The sequence below is a fragment of the Genypterus blacodes genome, unplaced genomic scaffold (assembly GCF_046128005.1).
Source record: "Genypterus blacodes isolate CSIRO-AG114 ecotype Tasmania unplaced genomic scaffold, CSIRO-AGI_Gbla_v1 ptg000061l_1, whole genome shotgun sequence".
NCBI lineage: Eukaryota > Metazoa > Chordata > Actinopteri > Ophidiiformes > Ophidiidae > Genypterus > Genypterus blacodes.
In genome coordinates, this window is record NW_027466873.1 from 885,822 (window position 1) to 904,047 (window position 18,226).

Here is an 18,226-nt window from a genome sequence, read left to right on the forward strand (position 1 = left end):
TTGTATCTCTCCATCCCCTCTTTATATACTATTTTGGGCTTGGGGTTTCCACGCCCCAAGCCCTTCCCCTTGCCCTACATTTTTTGGGCACTTACCACTATTATAATTAGCCTCTTAGTTCTAATAGTGTATTGCTACCTTGCAGATTTTAAAAAATAGTAATAATATCGAAACCCCTCCCATAAACAGGGTTTCGCCTCCTTCAGGACACCTCCTATTGTGCTGAGTCTAGTGAATCCCTAAGCTATACCTTATCTCTTATCATTTGTCATTATGCCACTTAGTGAATTCCTAAACTGTCCATTATCTCTTATCTTTTGGTCAGCATGCCAATTCCACATTCCTTTCAGCATCTCATTCGAAGAGGGAGAGAGGGCCCTTCTGAGACATCCATGCAAGGTATTCCTCAATGTACAAGAAGATATATATATATAGTTACAGCTTCATACGCTCAGTGTTGGATCAATCATCGGAATATACTGTGCTCAGATCAATTATTCTCAACAAGAGCAATCAGTCAATTTTTTTTATTTATCTTAGCTGAATCCATTGAATTCATATTGATTCCTGGTTTTGCTCAATCAAACACGATGACGTCATCAGACAAAGAATCCACAGTAATTTCAATTGTTTTTCCACCAAAGGGTATTTAAATTGTCTATTGACGTGCCATTAAACAGGCGCCAACCCATAAGACACTGCATGTGTGTGTCAGCTGTACCTATTAAGCTACAAGTGTGTATATAATGTACCTGAATCTGGATCTGTGATGTCTATAAAGGAGCAGTGGGCTTATTGCCTTATCACCCTAGAGACTGGACTAGAAGATGTGTAAAAGGAGAGTTATGAGATTCGGCCTTTGTTACTTTGTTGCAGGGGCCTCGGGACAAACTGCACAACACACTTGCTTTGGTTTGGTGAGCTATAACTCAAAGGATGCTGTTGTTGTTGTATCTGCTGCTCTCGTCTCCTGTGTGTCTGCGAAGGAGATTAAGGTTACAAATGGAATGCAGCAAAGAGGAAATTGTCAAATTGTTACTTTTGCGACAGAGAGAACTGCAGTTGGAGCCACGTGTATTACATACTGGTGTTTGAAAAGCGAATCCCTCCTCTGGCCACAATCAAAAGCGGCTCACATTAAATCACAACTCAGTGTTTTTATGTGATATACTTCTTCATAACTGCACAAACATTCATGATTCCAGTTCAAAAGTGCACCGACAATCACCAAAGCATGAAGCAGGACTGCTGACAGACAGACTGACTGACTGCAGCTGCTGTATTTCTGATGTAACTGTGACAAATTGGCTGTTAACACCACACGTTACCTTTGTTTACAACTGAAGAAAGCAATTGTTCGTCTTTTGATGAATTACTGCAGTGGATATTAAACAAATGATTATGCCTTCTAACTTTTTGGAGCGTTTTGGGATATCTGTGATTTAGAAGCGTGGAAGAAATTCCCTGGGGAAGAATAAAATGTTTCTTCTAAAGACTTCAAAGGTGATTTATGGGTTCTTGGCCAAAAAAACTAGATACACATAATTTGCTGGAAGGGAAAGAGAAGAAGGATGAAACGGAGCAAGAAAGGAAAAGATGAAAGTAGAGGAAGGAACACAGAAGAAGAGACAGAGAAGAGGGAGTCTCAGTTCATCCGTGAATGGTGACAGATACATTTTTTGTGTGATTAAAGCAGCTGTATTTAATGAAAGAGTGGAGAGAAGACGGGGGGAGATAACTGCTGCTTGGCTCTTTTGTTCTGTGTTGTCTGTGCTGCGTTTCTGCTCCTCTTCTCTGCCTGCTCTCTCTAATTAACAGTGATAGCGTCGGACAAATAGAGACATCAGTGTCGGTGGCTGGGGTGGCTATTTACAGACACACACACACACACAGGAACAGACACACACACACACACAGGAACACACAACTGAAGGCCCGGGCACATAATGTACAGCGTGTTGTCAGCAGATCTCCTGATCTTGTCAATATATGATTAAAGTAAACAACAAAAACATTGACCCTGTAACTGTAACCTATACTTCATTTAAGCACAATCTCTCTATTTTCTGACTTTATTTATGTCTTGTGTTGGACATATCATCAGGCACATTTAGTCAAATAAACATTACATCAGTAAATTCCCAGGCCGGGGGTGAAACTCTCCAAAGCAGAGCGAGTGCCTGTCTCTGTCTCTCTCTTGCTCTGTCTGTCTGTCTGTCTGTCCAGGCCGGTTGGGGCACAGGCCCAGCAGCAGCAGCAGCAGCAGCATTGTGTGCGTCCTCCTCAGATTACCTCCCTGCAGCACATCCCCGCCTAAGTAGGAAAGGAAATAAATAAATTAGAGGTCAGGCTGAAATTTCCCCCCCGTAACGACATCTGACTCAGCTCAGTGCGTATGTGTGTGTGTGTGTGTGTGTGTGTGTGTGTGCGGAAGGTTTTTCCAGAGAAGACAGAAAGAGAAGAGGACATCTGCAGGTGTGCAATGATGAGTCACAAGGGAGGGTCATAAACAGAATTCTAGGGTTAGACGGTTGATTACATAATCAATTTAGCACTTTGACTCAACACTAAGGGCACAATGTGGTGCTCGTTATAAAACGGGAAAGGAATTATTATCGGATTTATGTTTCTGAAGTAACTAATGATTGCATTCTAATCTAATAATATGTTGGCCTACTTGAATATTTGAAATAGATCAAGATCCTTATCTGAATTTAGACTGAAGTGAACCTCAATCGAGATTAAAGTGCACCTATGTGTGTAAAATGGGATTAATATGCATGACACGAAGGGTTAACAAGCAGTAAACAGAGTGAAGGAACCAGAGAACACCAGGATAACAGATGACGAGGAGACAAAAGATGCGTCAAAAGTAAACAGGCCAGAGAAACAGGTGGGAAAGAAGGCGGTAATGGAGAGAGAAGGAAAGCTCAGGAACAGACGGATGAAGAGACAAGAGAACACAAAGCAAGAGACAGTGAGGGAAGGAGAGAGGGAGGGAGAGAGGGAGGGAGGGAGGACAGGTCTCAAAGCTGACAAGGTTATCTGGCCACACGTGTGCCAACAGTTGTCCCTCAAAAGAGCTGTCTGGTCTAAATGTCAACACAGCCTGCAGGAGTGAGGGGACGGAGTGAATGAGATGCAGAAAGACTGAGGCCCGGCTGCATTTACATTAGTGGGCATCATTATTATTAAAGCAGCTACATTGATAATTAATTCTATGCTGCAAATTTTGGCCATGATGTGCTTTTATATGTGCTCTTTATATGTTTCATGTGTTTTAAATGCTAATAGAATAAGGATTTTCAAGCTAAAACACTGCTCCAGATACAGATTTGGCAAAAGAAACATTTAGACATTTTGGATGGTTTAGAATTTAAAAAAAAAGGTTTATATTTGACTTAAGGTATTCTGGACGAAATCCATGTGTTCTCTGCACTGGGTATGATTGGGTTTTGAACATGTACTCTAGCACCCTCTTTTGGTTGTTCCTTGTTACTACATACCTGCGTCTGTAATGTGCATAAATCAAGTTCTGCAGCTGATTACATGGGACGCCTGTGACAAGGATGTAACTCGGAAGAGGAAGAAAATAAATGAAATGATTCCACCCTTCAGCCTAATGTCAAACAGGTGATTTATTTTTTAGTCTGTAGTCTTGATTGATGACCTCCAGGACAAGAGTTCACATTCTCTGTTCTCTCTTTGAATACTGGCTGGACTTGTGTACAGTGAGAGCTCGTGTCGCCTGTGTGGTCAGCAGCAGCACGAGGCGTCCTTGTCAGTTGAGTCAGGAGGAGGAGACAGAGAGAGAGAGAGAGAGAGAGAGGGGGAGAGAGAGAGAGAGATTCTTTGCTTCTCAGTGTGTCTGTTTATGAAAGAAGAGCAGGACTGTTGTAGCACTAAAGGGTGAAGAACATCAAAGACCAACAGTGTAATACGTGTACCAAACTTCAAATCATTGTGATCACGTCACTTTATTCATTTGGAAACATAATATACATATACAAAGTCAAAACTATGAAGAACCGTTTCACAATTCCACACGCTTAACTGACCGTGAAATAGGATTAGACTGACATGCTACAAAGGCCACAACTCCAAATAAGACAGAAAGGACTCATACAAACCTCTTTATCTTTACAACCACATACAGCTTCATATACAGCTTGAAGTCATTCCAAGGCACAGTGCTCTTTTGAACAATAATGATGTATATATGAATGTGGCGTTTGAATACTTACACAGGGTTTAAATTCCACCTGCTGATCTACAGTAGAAACCTGCTGCAGCAAACTTCAGCTTCTTCAGACGCAAGTATTCCAATATATACTTCTTTAAATCAACAAGGATGTGTTAACATGGTGTGAGGATTGTGTAATCTGTCAGTCCAGTAATGATGCCACATCCTAACAGCCATCCATCATAAAACAGGACCTTATTGTATATTATGATCCAAATGGGCTGAGACCTAAGGGAACGCACAGAACGCTAAACTCTTTAGAAAGAAAAACTTAATATAGAGACTGAAAACTCAAAGCCACGCCCTCTCTTAAAAGTATGGAACAAATATCTTGCAAATAGAGGAGAGGAGGAGAGAATATGTCCTTTTATATTTTACAGCTGACCACTGGTGAAGGTATCATGGGTTCAGGCATGGAGAGACTCGTAGCCGTTCCTCCGGCCAGATCTGCAGGTGATCACACACACGCTCAGCATCCCAAAGAACTGCAAAAGAAAAGAGAAAGACAGAAAAACTTCAAATGAGTTTGTTCTTTCAGCTGAGCAGATCGTTGCTGTGGTGTTGCCTTCAATGTCAGGCAGGAATTGTGGGAAAATCAATTACATTCAAATTTAATCTGTCCTCTACAGGCAATGTAGAGGGAAAATACTTTACTTTTACTTTTACTTGAGCAAATTATACAAGAAACTATTTGTATTTATGACATGGCTCTCTGTGATGAATGATTTCTTTATCAACGACAGCTGAAGTTGATAAGTGACTCATCATCTGCTTTGTTGTTATCCGACAAGAAAACGCGTCAGGTTCTTTGTATTTAATTAAAAACAATCCGCAAATCTGTGATGTTGTTCAGACTTCATTTCCTTAGTGAATGTGGGTCAGTGTGAGCTAACAAAAGACAAATACACTTGGGAGTTGGGATGCGATACACAGCGGTACAAGTTTGGAGTCGACTTCTTCGAAAAGAACAATAAACTAAAGAAGCAGAGTCAGCATGTTTTTCCCACATTTGGAACACTGGCTCAAGGTTTATTTAGGACATTAATGTTCATCTATCATCGCCTATAGACAGCAGGAGGGAAAGCTCAGTCACTGAACCTCAGTGGAAACCATTTATTCCACCAAAAATCACAATAAAACTCTACTGTGAATAAAAATGCCTCGCGCAATGGCACATTTATACTTTTTCCATTATTTGTTAAAAAGCTGTAATAAAAAAGGCTCTTCATAATCCTGTCAGCAGAGGAGATTTTGTCTTGTAAAATCCCTTTCCAGCTGTGGGAAGACGTCCCACTCTCTTCTGCGTTGTTTGGCATTTACACGCAGCGCAACATCTTCAAACGAGTGGCAATTACTTGTGTCTGGCACATTCTTACATTCTGGATCTCAACTTTCTGAATCTCAACGTTTAAGTAACTGCAGGAGTCCTAAATCGCAGAAAAAATAAAGTTTGAGTAGAAAAGCGTGGCAATAAATTAAAAAGAAAAGGTGTGGAGCGCTCGTCTGTGTTCTGAAGTTTGCCCAAGGTTAAGTGCTGCGTTTGGATCGGTGTGTGTGTGTGTAATTGCTTACTGTGCGGTGTGTAAACACAACACCGCATGGAGGCATTTTATGGCGCATCCTTGTTAACAGGTTGGACGGGGTCCCATCAATCAGGCGGATCTCATTTGGGAAGGAAACAACAACAGCCAACAGCTAAGAGTGTGTACCTTAATGATGGCGAAGCCCAAGATAACCAGCATGGCGTATGACATCACATTATGGAGGAGGAGCTCCAGCTTGGCCTGACAACCCTGAAACACACACACAAAACACAGAAAACTCATCCTGATATGTTCTTCATCTCCTTTTAACCTTAACTCCTCTCCTCCTCTGTTCTGTCTTCCCCTTTGCTCTGGTTTCCCTCTCGCTTGTCACATGTCCACATTCATCCAACCCACTCACACTCACCTGTTAACCTTATTTCTTATCCAGTCTGTAGTTTAAATCCTGCCTGTTGACCTTTGTTCATTGCGTGATAGTCCTCCCTGCTTTTCTGTTTTTGCCAGACGGGATCCAGCCGCCCTTTACCCCCCCGGGCTCTTCCCTGTATTTGGACTTTCTTGGAGTTCTCCTTTGGATTGGCCTTCAGTTATCTGACTTCCTGGTTTGCCCATAAGCACTGTAGTCATTGTTTATTGGTTAGGTCTGAACATATCCTGAGGTTTGCCACTTCTTATTTTTGTGCTGCAGTGCTTCAGTTGCATTTTCTATTAGGGTCTTCTCCTCAGATTACTGTTTGTCGTTTCCCTCTAGGTTGTAATTTGAATTGTGTTGTTCACTACTTACCTTGGTTGCTTAGTTAGTGTAGGAGACAAAAGCACAGACATTTTGTGTATGATTTACCTCTAAGTTAAGCAAATCTGGTTGGTCCAGTCTGCCCGTACACACTGTGCTGTTGGGATCTTTACAGCAGGAAGCAGGCACTGAGGTGTTATGGGTGGTGAACCAGGGAGTGGAGGTCCAGTTGGTGTAACTCTCAACACCACAACACTGCAACTGTACACAAAGACAGAACAGAAAATTGAGATTTCAGCGAGATTGACTCATTGGACAGACAAGAGAAAGAACCGAGACAGAATGTGAGGGCAAAGTGGAAACTCTGGTTGTGCCTGTGAACCTCCAAGTGCTTTCAGTCTTGTATTCAGAATTTGGATGTGCTCACTGAATCTGGTACATCTTCACAAAACACGTTCTTCTCTTTTGACAGCGGCAAGTGAAAAAGCTATAGGACGTGAAAGCAAGAGTGACTGAGGCAACACACAGGCCCTGAGCTTTGTGGCTGCTTTGCATTCTGGTCTATTTACAGCACGGAAAGTTGTATCTGTTCTTGATTTTGTTTCCCCTCTTCCTGTGCTCTGTCTATGTCCTTCATCTTTACTCTGAGGCTCCCACACCTGCACCTGTTTTATTCATCTAAGGTTTGAGCGTTGCTGACAAAAACAGAAACCAATGGCATAGAAAAGTTCAGCCCTGCAGAGCTGAGTGATTTATGGCCGAATACAAAGGGTGACTCTTATCTTCTTGTCTTTTAAGTATATGGCATTTGCAAACTCTCATTATCGCCCCGCCCAACTACTACCTGAGAAGAAGACTAAGCATAACTGTGATCATCAGTGTGGGCGTGCAGGGCCCACACAGGCATGAGAGAGACTGAGAGGAAACTGTGAAAGGGTGACAAACCGCAAAAAATGACATCATCTAACCTGAGTCTGCAGGAGGTCCACAGCTGTAGTCTCAGCATCCTCCCCTCCATCATATTTCATGAAAACGTCATTCATTGAGCGCTTCAGGTCTCCGTTTATCTGGACAAGAAACATCAAAGCCGTTGCATTGTCAGCATTTCCTCCACAAACTTACCAACCGACCTACTTTTCACCGTTAAGAATCGATTTAACATCCAAATGCACATTTCACAGGATCCTTTGAAGGTTGAGATGTGTGTGTGACACAGGGAGAAGTGTGTTTGTAACTCACCCTGCCTTGGTAGACGATGCCGAGGACCAAAGTGGCCACTTCAGCTGCAAAGATCAGCATGATGATCATACAGAACTGAGAGAGAGAGAGAGAGAGAGAGAGAGAGAGAGGGAGAGAGAGAGAGAGACAGAGAGAGAGAGAGAGATGAGAAACCTCATCTGTCTAAAATTCAGTTTCAGAACAGAGAGGATGTCATACACACACACGCTCACACACGCACACACACGCGCACACACGCACACACACACACGCGCACACACGCACACACACACACGCACACACGCCCACACGCCCACACGCACGCACACACACACACACACACACACACGCACACACACACACGCACGCACACACGCACGCACACACACACACTTACACAGCTGAGGCCGATTTTGGACTCGCGGAGAGTGGCACAGCATCCCACCAGACCAAAAATGAACATCACCACGCTGATGCCGATGATAATGGCGGCTGGTATGAGCGTGTATTTATCCTCCAGGAAGTGGTTAAAGCTCTGGTAGCTCTGGATCACATAGACTCCCACGTAGGCCAGCGACGCCCCTGCAACCTACAGGTAGAGTGACACAAACAACAACACAACATAAGAGATGTATACATGATGCTATGATTATACGTAAACAATACATGAAGTTAGTTGTAAATGTGAGGAAAAAAGAGGCAAAGCTACAGAACCATTCTCAGTAGGATTGACAGGAGATATTAATCATCCCACTAAAAGAGAAATAAGAGACATTGCAGTTTTATGTCTATAATTAATGTGTTTGCTTTGCTTCCCTGAAAATGATGTGTGTGTGTGTTTCAGGTACTTTGGTTTGTCCTGCAGTTGTTCTTGGTCTTCTTGGTCCAACATGATGATGATTATTATTTTGTAACATTCCTTCATTTATCTTAATTTCAACTATATAATCCAACCTATACACTGTATATGGTCACACATCAATTGTGTTCCGGCAAAGTTGCTCAATAAAATTCAGACTATTCATTTTGACTACCCAAGCTGCTGGCAGTGTTATTCTGGCTTGTGTGGATTTGATCAAAGCTTTTCTACCTTCCTGACGCCGAAAGTATTAAGAACGGGTAACGTGAGTCACATTCTGTCTCACTGTCACACAGCGGCGACACAGATAAACATTTCAGGAACTGTGGATGAAATCACAGTTTGAGTTTTGTTCCTCCCTCTCTTCATCATGTGATCTCATTATTCCTCTCCTATCGTGCCCATTAAAAGTCATCAGATTAAATTAAAAAATCCATATCTGGCCTAAAACATTGGAGGCTGTGATTAGAAATGATGTGAATGACATTTTAGAACCCAGACAGTTCAGTGTAAATAGTATTATATACAGATGGAGCTGACTGGGTGACGTGTGGCGTTCAAATGCTGAATGGACAACTTAGAGAGAAGAGGAGGGATGTGATATACTGTGATGTAAACGTCACTGCGGATACGCGTCTGTAGTATTACTTCCCTATAATGACGTAAGACACGAGATTGTAAAAGCTGTGTGTACGTACGTGCGCATGTGTGTGTGTGCATGAATGTAACTCCACCATCACACACGCTCTGCCTCATGACCGGAGCATTTTAATCACCCTATAGTCACGGGATCCCTACCAACACCCCCCCACCTTTCACCCCTAATCTCAGCAGAAACCTCTTCATCTTGTGGCTAAGAAGCAGCACAAAGAGGCTTACAAAACAAAAACCCAACAGCGTGCACGCACCACCACAAGACCGCTCCTCTGGAATGTCAAGAAATCTCTGGAGGGATGTTTCTGGGACTGTTGAGTGTGTTCCTAAGGGGCCCCTTGGAGGATAAGGCGCCGGTACAGTAGACTCACAGGTTCAAGAGGCTGCTGATTATAGTGATGCTGACGTTCATGTGTGCTCATTTCTATACTGAAAGGTTCAAATCTTCCTTAAATGTCAAATAGAAAAGGTGGCGAGACTGAACTGCAGTAAATGAGGTCATATTGACTTATTACTGCCCCGCAACCTGGAAGTGTATATGACTGTGATACAGGCAGACACCAGTTTTGATATGAGATGCACACAAACGGCAAAGGGATACATTGTGTTGAATGTGTGAGAGGATGATGGAATAGCAGATGGTGTTTACGCTGACCTTTGCTCAACAAACAAGGGAGAGAACGAAATGGTACAAGAACCGACAAAGAGCATTAAAAGTGAAGATAAACTGAATCTACGACTTTGACTTGAAGCCAATTTTTACGCTATTATAACATTAACCTTCAGCCAAAAAGCGATTTGTTAGGGGAGATATAAAGGAAGCGAGAGGCTCCGAGAGAAGGACTGATCATGGGTTAGCAGCCAGAGTAAAGTTTGCTTTGATATGAATGAGGAAAACAAACAGATCTTTGAGAATGACTCAGGTGATGGTGGTTGGGAAACATGAGTACACAAGAAATGTGACAGAGTGAGTCACAGCCTCCTCTGAGATAAATATAGATATACATTTATATACTATGTAGGCCGAAAAAACATGTTTGGGGTTTGATTACTTGATATAAATATAAATATAAAATGTTGCGATTGTCTAGCAGGGGCACTTAATATGACAATTGAAACCAGAGCATTTCATGTTAAGACTGTAAACTTGTGCTTTATCAGCGCTGGATAATGATTTTGAGCACAACACAGTCCACAGACAACAATAGATTAAACATATCCTGTTTACGTTCAGATTCAGTACAAACGCGTCACCAATGTTATATGCGCCGGATCATTTCCGCTCTTCAATGCAAACAACATCGACACGGTTCAAATCATTGACGGTGTGTGAAGACCAACTCACCCAGAAGATGAGGCTGAGCAGCAGCAGGATGCTTTTGGAGGTGAAGATTCCGCAGTCCATCTTGTCCGGAGGAGGATTCAGAGCAGATAGGAGGGAGAGACGATGAGCTGAAGCTTCGGTTTTTATGTCAGAGCGTCGCTGGTGTTCGCGGTCACAAGTTTCACCCCGAGAGTCTGACTGAAGTCTGACTGCAGTCACTCCGATCACATGGTCACATGCTGCAGGGCAGAGCGAGGGGGGCGGGGGTGGGGGTGGAGTGTGCGTTGTGTATGTTGTCAAGCAACGTTCTCACTGCTCTCTAAACACACACACAAACAAAAGCGTATGATTCATTTACATTTACACTAAACTAACATATATACAACAATGATGTCATACTTTTATTTATATTATTAATACTATTATTATCATTATTATTACATTTACTAAATCTAGTCTCTTCTCTTTGGCTCTAATGACCTGAACATAACACGATCCACACAGTTACATGAGCGCCTTTGATTCAATGATTTGTAGCTCATAATGGAATTAAAAATGATACGTAATTGCTTGAATGTCCTGGTTAACAAATATTATACTGACGTTCTGCCACAGCGGCAAGCAGTCTGTGAAATAAAAGGGAAAGAAAGGAGGACACACACGCTTCATAATGGACATTAAGGCTTATTTAGGCTTTGACTGGATTCATCAGGCATCAAATATTCTTAAATCCGTCCCTCCTGTTGCTCCTCCACACCGTCTGAATAACGCTGTGCTCCATCTCTTCTCACACAGCAGGCACACAGTAACATTCACACAATATGACGTGAAATGACATAAAAGCTCATTTTAAACAAGCAAAACGTTTATTCACCACGTTTTCACAAAAACACACGTTGCTTTGACGTTCGAATGCACCATAACATCACTGTACACATATGGGCGACGATATAAACAGCAGATGGGTTTCTGTATACTTCTTGAAGTGTCTTTAAGTAGTGAAAACCGCTCACGTAGAACATAATTTTGGAGCCGATGTGTGAGGCATGTCATTGTTTATATGCGTGGAACTGCAGTCATTTAAACTAGCCCGTTCAGATGATGTAATCCTGATAAATGTTGACAATACACACATTGTTAACTTCTCTTGAAGATCATCACTGAGTACTTACACAGGTAACTTGGCTATATTTCATCCAAAGCTTGAATAAAATGCAAAAAGAGACATTTTAACTGATTTTAAAACGTTCGTGTTATTGAGGCTGTGGTCGATTTTGCGTGTGTATTTTAAAATCAAACCCCATGAAGACAAACACAACCTGCGTAGAGTGAAAGCGAGCAGAGACGCACCGTGTGTGTGTGTGTGTGTGTGTGTGGGGGCACGCGGCAGAGGGGGGGTTGACTCCACACGGCTCTCACCGAGGCTTTATAAACAGCGACCTTGCTGTCATCATCCACCCGTCACTTCATCACTTACTCAACATGTCTACCGTTGTGTTGACTACACCTTCGCCCGTGGCCCATCAGGTCACTCCGGCCCAGAGGAGAATGCTTCCCCCGGTGTCCCAGCTCATCCTGAAGGCCGTGTCCGGGTCCAAGCAGCGCAGCGGCGTGTCTCTGGTCGCCGTGAAGAAAGCTCTACAGGCCCGTGGCTACGATGTGGCGAGGAACAACACCAGAGTCCTCGCCGCCATCAAACGGCTGGTGGTGAAAGAAGAGCTGGTGCAGACGAAGGGGACCGGGGCGGCAGGTTCCTTCAAGCTGAACAAGAAGCCCCAAACGCCGAGAACACGAAAAGTGAGGGTGGAGAGAAAGAAGAAACCAATGGCGAAAAAGGTCAAGAAGACCAGAGCCAAACCAGCAGCAGCGAGAGGCGCTGCATCGAGAGCCAAGACGCCACGGAAGAGGATGGTGACCAAGGCGAAGAGGCCCAAGAAAGCCAAGAAACCTGCCGCAGCCAGGAGACCCATAAGGAGACCCACCAAGAGGCCCACTAAAAGGCCCAATAAGAGGCCCAGTAAGAGGCCCAGTACGAGTGCCAGTAAGTCCAAACGCAGGGTCTCAAAACCCCTTAGGGCCATATGCAGGAAATGACCGAACTCTCTCATCCAGTGACGACACCATTCTGGAGCTCTCTTATGTGGACTGAAGTTAGATGATGTCATTCCACAGAGCATACCGAACCTGTTGCTTCACCTGGACCCATACATTATTACCACTGTTAAACACAATAAAATGCTTTGAATTTGTGCCTGGATAATCAGTTTTATGATTTGAATGGCGTGTTGGATTAAGCATCATTACGCATCATTTTACGCACCGTTACGCGAACTAGAGTCCGTGTAATTACGCGAATGTCAGCTGGTTAGTGGGTGTGAATCCACTCTTACTCTTATCACAGCAGCACAAACACGTGTTGATGTTTGAAGGCGGAGTATGAAGAATGCGGTCATCATTTACGGTTAAGATCGGGGTTTGATAATGCAGTGGGTTTAGAATTGAGACTAAAGGGGCTCAATTCGTTATGACTCAAATTCATATACAATATAGTACAATAGACGAACAAAAGGTAAATTGCAAATATTTAATACTTAGTCAGTCCTCTATAATAGAAAGTAAGTTTAAGTCAAGTTTGAATCAGGAGCATTTTGAAACTACGCGCCTAGGTTTAATACATTATGGTTTCACATTGCCACCTACTGGTCAGGGGGGGTAAATGCATCCTCAGACTCATGCCGTTCTGCCGGCAGGAGGCTCAGGTTAGTGTACAGCAGTGTAACCACAACAATGTGTCCCAATGTGTACGCAAACCTCATCTGTTCTTATTGCAGTCACCTACCTCTGATAAATATTCAGTCAAGTTGACCAGATATGAAATAAGTATGCGTTCAGATTTACTAAATTGGAAAAATGCAAAGTTGTGTAGAACTAGAGGGACAAAAAAAGTCACATTTGTTGTTCCACATGTGTGTTTATGTTTGGTTCAATAAACTGTGCTGTACTTAGTAAGAGTTCTAATCGAAAATTAAAAAGGAGAACATAGATCTACCTGTGGTTCCTCCTATTAAATAGGAACACCAGAACTATAGTTACTGAGGTAAATAGGAGTGGCTTCTGAGTTTCCACAGCACAGTCGTCTGACCTGTTGTCCTTTGTTTTGTTCTGCATATCTAAATCTGTTTTGTCTGACTGATCTCGGCTTCATGCTTGGTGTTGTGCGGCGACTCAGAAATTCCCCAGATGATTCCCTCTGACACACACTCACGCGACATAACGCTCAAGAAGGGAGCCACTTCCTCTTTAGATGCGTATCTCTGCTTCACTGTTCCCTTCCGTAAGAGAAAGTTAGGCGACAACTTCACCTTTACCTTAAAAGTGAGAAGTCATGTACAGATGATGTATTGACATGAGTAGTGTGTTTGTGTGTGTGTGTGTGTGTGTGTGTGTGTGTGTGTGTGTGTGTGTGTGTGTGTGTGTGTGTGTGCGTGCGTGCGTGCGTGTGGGAAATTCCAGGTTGATAGTTGCAGTTTCTGAGGATATGAGATATGAACCCATACACTGCAATATGACTGAATATTTGTTACGTGTATGTATGTGTCCCATTACATACGTGTCCCATTTATTACATTTACAAACAATGCATTCTTAGGGCATCGCTTCTCCTTCTCTTCTGTATATAGGTCAGAAGTTAGAGGTCACTTGAAGTCATTGAGGCGTCATCATCCAAACACATGATGACCAAACATGATGCATTGGCAGAAATCAAAGTGCATTAGTCAGACACTAGTGTGAGACAATATAGAGCTCAGCTAGTGCAGTTAATCAAACAATGTGTGTGTTAGACAGTGTGACTTTTCTTTGACAGAACAATGAGCCAAATTATGATTCTAATCAGGAAACAAATTCAGACTTCACTCCTCAAACAAAATCCCATCTGATCTCCTTCACTATAGCATATTTAGTATATTTATGTATAAACTGTGAAGTGAGCACAGTTTACCTGTAAGTGAAAGTAAAATGTGGTCCACACCCACTAAACTGTTTGTGCCTATGTTGTCTGTCATGGGACACAGTGAGAGAGGAGGAGGAGGAGGAAGAAGTGGGGCTTATTCAAAGACCATTGTTCTGCTTTACTTCACTTCAGACACAACCATGGGGAAGGCAGCAGTGACCCTCCTCGCTCTCTCTCTCCTCCATGTCTGCTCCCCTCTCCCTCTCAGGCGCCCCAGCGACGGGCTGAGGCAGTGTCGCGCCTCTGCCAACTTCTCCATCACCGCCCTGGAGGTGCTGCCCGGCGGAGGCTGGGACAACCTCAGGAACACGGACATGGGTCGGGTCATGAACTTCAGCTACTCCCAGTGCCAGAGCACCGAGGATGGAATCTACCTCATCCCAGACGAGGTGTTTGTCATCGCGCACAAAGAGACGGGCGTGGAGACCAACTCGGAGATAATCAGCTCCTGGATCAATCAGACCAGCATTACATCTCAGACCATCAACGCAGACGTATCCTTCTACACGGTGCTGAACGGCAAGTTTTCCGTCGAGAACAAACGGATGAAAACCCACCAGGTCAAAGAGTCTTCCACTACAGCCAGAGTACAGGTACGTCTACACAGGCCAGGGTTTGGGTGGATAGAATGAGAGGCGCTTAGATTAAATACATGTTCTGTGTGTTTGCAGGCACCTTAGACAATTTTATTCATAAAGCAGATTGCACAGAGGAAAATTCATATTTCAGTTAAAAATAAATGGTAGAATTACAATGAACGGGTAAAGAGTTCATCTGTAAAGTGCTCAACATTCAGTTAAAGAATATGGAGAACATAAGGTTTAAAAAAAGAAAAAGGGAACTGGGGACTGAGCTGAGGAAAGTCTTTTATCACATGTAGATAAAGTTTATTGATCATGAGCTTAATAAAACAAAACCCTTACAAATATCTAGTTTGATTTAAGAGGAAGGAATGTCGCCCTCATACCCTCAGTCAAGAATGTTGTGTGCATTAGACAAAGCTGGACGCAGGTGGCAAAAACAGGAAACTATAACTTGATGACATTTAACTCTCTCTCTGCCTCAAAGGTTCGAAACTTCATCTACACAGTGAAGGCGTATCCGGACTTCACTCTGGACTCCCGCTTTGCTCAGCAGGCAAAGGAGATCGCAGACGCTATCGAAAACAACCAGACAAAGCACGCCACCTACCTGTCAGAGATGATGGTGCTGAATTACGGAACACATGTCATAACTAGTGTTGATGCCGGGGCCACTTTGGTGCAGGAAGACTACCTCCGCTCTTCATATGTGGTAGACGGCGCAACTCAAAGTTCCACCATCACAGCGGCGGCCGGCCTAAACTTTTTCGACAAGGTGAAGTTTGACATAAGCAGCCAAAGTTCCCAACAGAGCTCAGTGCTGAAAGCGTATCAGACAAACATTCAGTACTCCCTCATCCAAAGCCATGGGGGCGGCACGCCTTTCTACCCCGGCATCACTCTGCAGAAGTGGCAGGAGAGCACCAGGAACAACCTCGTCGCCATCGACCGATCGGGATTTCCGCTGCATTCCTTCATAAATCCAAACACATTCCCCGATCTGCCACAGCCGACGGTTAACAAGGTGGCCCTGACGGTGAGCCGGGCCATCCAGAGCTACTACAAAGTCAACACCCGCCCCGGATGTGTCGACGCCAACTCCAAGAACTTCGACTTTCAAGCCAATATTGACGATTCTTCCTGCGAGGGCCCTGCAACCAACCTCAGCTTTGGTGGTGTGTATCAGGAGTGTGTTCCTCTCAGCTCAGATACAGGCCCACTTTGCGAGGCCCTGGCCCATAAAAACCCAGCCACAGGCGCTTTCTCCTGTCGGCTTCCTTACGGCGCAACTTTACTGAGATCTGAAATGAGACAGCAGCCGTACAGTAAGCATGAATGTTACCGTCAGAGTTATGACTGTGGGTTTTTAGGCCTGTCGACTTGCTATCGCACAGTATGTGTGGACAACTACTATGTTCGCTCTGCTCGCATCAACACTTACTGGTGTGTCACCAATGGAAAAGCCCCAGACAACTCCGGCTATCTGTTCGGCGGCATCTACAGCCCCTCACTCCTGAACCCCCTCACCAATGCCAAAAGCTGCCCCTCAGACTTCATCCCATCAAAGTTTCTCTCAGATGGTGAAGTGATCTGCATGAGTAAAGACTACGAAACCGGCAGCAAGTACGCTGTGCCCTTTGGCGGCCTCTTCAGCTGCGAGTCGAACAACCCACTGGCCGGCGGTCAACATCGCTGCCCTCCCAAGTTCAGTCAGCACCTCGCCACAGTTAGTGACGGATGTGAGATTCTTTACTGCGTCATGTCCGGTCTGTTCACAGGTGGGCAGCTGCGTCCCATCCACCTGCCTCCTTTCACCAACCCTCCCATTGTCAACAAGCATGCCACCAACACGGTCATGGTGATGACTGAGGGAGGTATGAACTGGGTCAGGGTGGGGCAGAGCAAGATGTGGAAACTGGCCAAACCAGAGGAAATCAACAAGATCGCAAAGGAACTCAGACTGGAATCAGACCAGATGTCCAGTGGAGGCAAAGCAGGCGTGGCCTTTGCTGTGATTGGTTTGGTGGCTCTGGTGGCTGTGGCTACGGTGCTCCTGGTAAGGAGGTGGAGGAAGAGGAGGGGGGAGCTGCCTGTGTTTAGGAGGCATAGAGGCTACGAGGCAATAAGTGGCGAGGTTGGGTCCGATCGTGGAGAGAGAGGGGATGTGGGGGAGGAAGATGAGGACGTGTCAGAAATACACACAAAATGAAGCGTAGCACCCACAGGGGAGTACGGTGTGACAAAAATACTTCCTTATTCTGCTTACTTGTTGATTGCAGCCTACCTGTAATACCAGGACCTATTTTCACTCATCTTACAGTGTAAACATGAACAAGAAATACTTTGAATGGTGTGTTCATTAGCTTGAGAGGAAGATGTAGACAGATGTTCTACCCCGTCATCTGTACTCAGTAAGTCAACTTCACATTCTACATTTGCAAACTCTCAGATTCTGGCGGCGTCTGCCTCTGATCAGAGCACAAACACTAACAACACACTGCCCCCTAGAGGCCAACAGGTACAACACCACCCAGCGCATAAACATCGTCAGCATAATGTCTTCATCAGTAACATCCATTAACTTGAATATTTCTCAAAGGGAAATGAGAAGCATTTTGTATCTTTAGGAAATTAATAAAAGATGAATGGGATTTAACAGGTGCTATCTTTTATACTGTACTTTATTTTAATACTTGCACTGTTCTAATCTAGTAAATAAAAGAATAAAAACATGTTCTTCTTTGTCTTTGTGTTCAAGCACGTCTACATCTGTTTTGAATTCTGCACATCACTGTAAAATCTTTGTGGCTCCAATGCAGCAGTCAACACAATCTAGCAGACGGCTTTCTTGACATGCAAACACACACACACACTTTTTATAGCATTCTAACTTAATAACATGGTGCTGTGCCAATACAGCCGTAATCCTAAGAAAGGTTTTATAGCGGTAATTCTTTTGCCGTTTTCAGTTTTAGGAAATACAAAACATACAGAGGTCAGAAAGCATAAATCACACACAAATATTGGTTCTTTAAATACATTAAACACGTTGAATGCA

General features: G+C 43.8%; 3 protein-coding genes across 3 annotated transcripts; 2 read left to right on the forward strand and 1 right to left on the reverse strand.

The window, feature by feature from the left end:
• Positions 1 to 3,947: 3,947 nt before the first annotated feature.
• Positions 3,948 to 10,792, reverse strand: tspan36 (tetraspanin 36). Its single transcript, XM_076154038.1, has 7 exons — positions 10,597 to 10,792; positions 8,136 to 8,327; positions 7,760 to 7,834; positions 7,489 to 7,587; positions 6,629 to 6,781; positions 5,953 to 6,036; positions 3,948 to 4,728 (listed from the first exon to the last, which is right to left on the reverse strand). The coding sequence occupies exons 1-7, from the start codon at positions 10,654 to 10,656 to the stop codon at positions 4,651 to 4,653; spliced, it is 741 nt and encodes a 246-aa protein (XP_076010153.1). The 5' UTR covers positions 10,657 to 10,792; the 3' UTR covers positions 3,948 to 4,650.
• Positions 10,793 to 12,051: 1,259 nt separating this feature from the next.
• LOC143003531 (histone H1.1) lies at positions 12,052 to 12,784 on the forward strand. The gene has a single exon (XM_076154283.1). It carries the CDS (start codon positions 12,058 to 12,060, stop codon positions 12,667 to 12,669), a length of 612 nt encoding a protein of 203 aa, XP_076010398.1. The 5' UTR covers positions 12,052 to 12,057; the 3' UTR covers positions 12,670 to 12,784.
• A 1,876-nt stretch (positions 12,785 to 14,660) lies between these two features.
• mpeg1.1 (macrophage expressed 1, tandem duplicate 1) lies at positions 14,661 to 17,900 on the forward strand. The gene is made up of 2 exons (XM_076154218.1): positions 14,661 to 15,180; positions 15,656 to 17,900. The coding sequence occupies exons 1-2, from the start codon at positions 14,728 to 14,730 to the stop codon at positions 17,375 to 17,377; spliced, it is 2,175 nt and encodes a 724-aa protein (XP_076010333.1). The 5' UTR covers positions 14,661 to 14,727; the 3' UTR covers positions 17,378 to 17,900.
• The last annotated feature ends 326 nt before the right edge of the window (positions 17,901 to 18,226 follow it).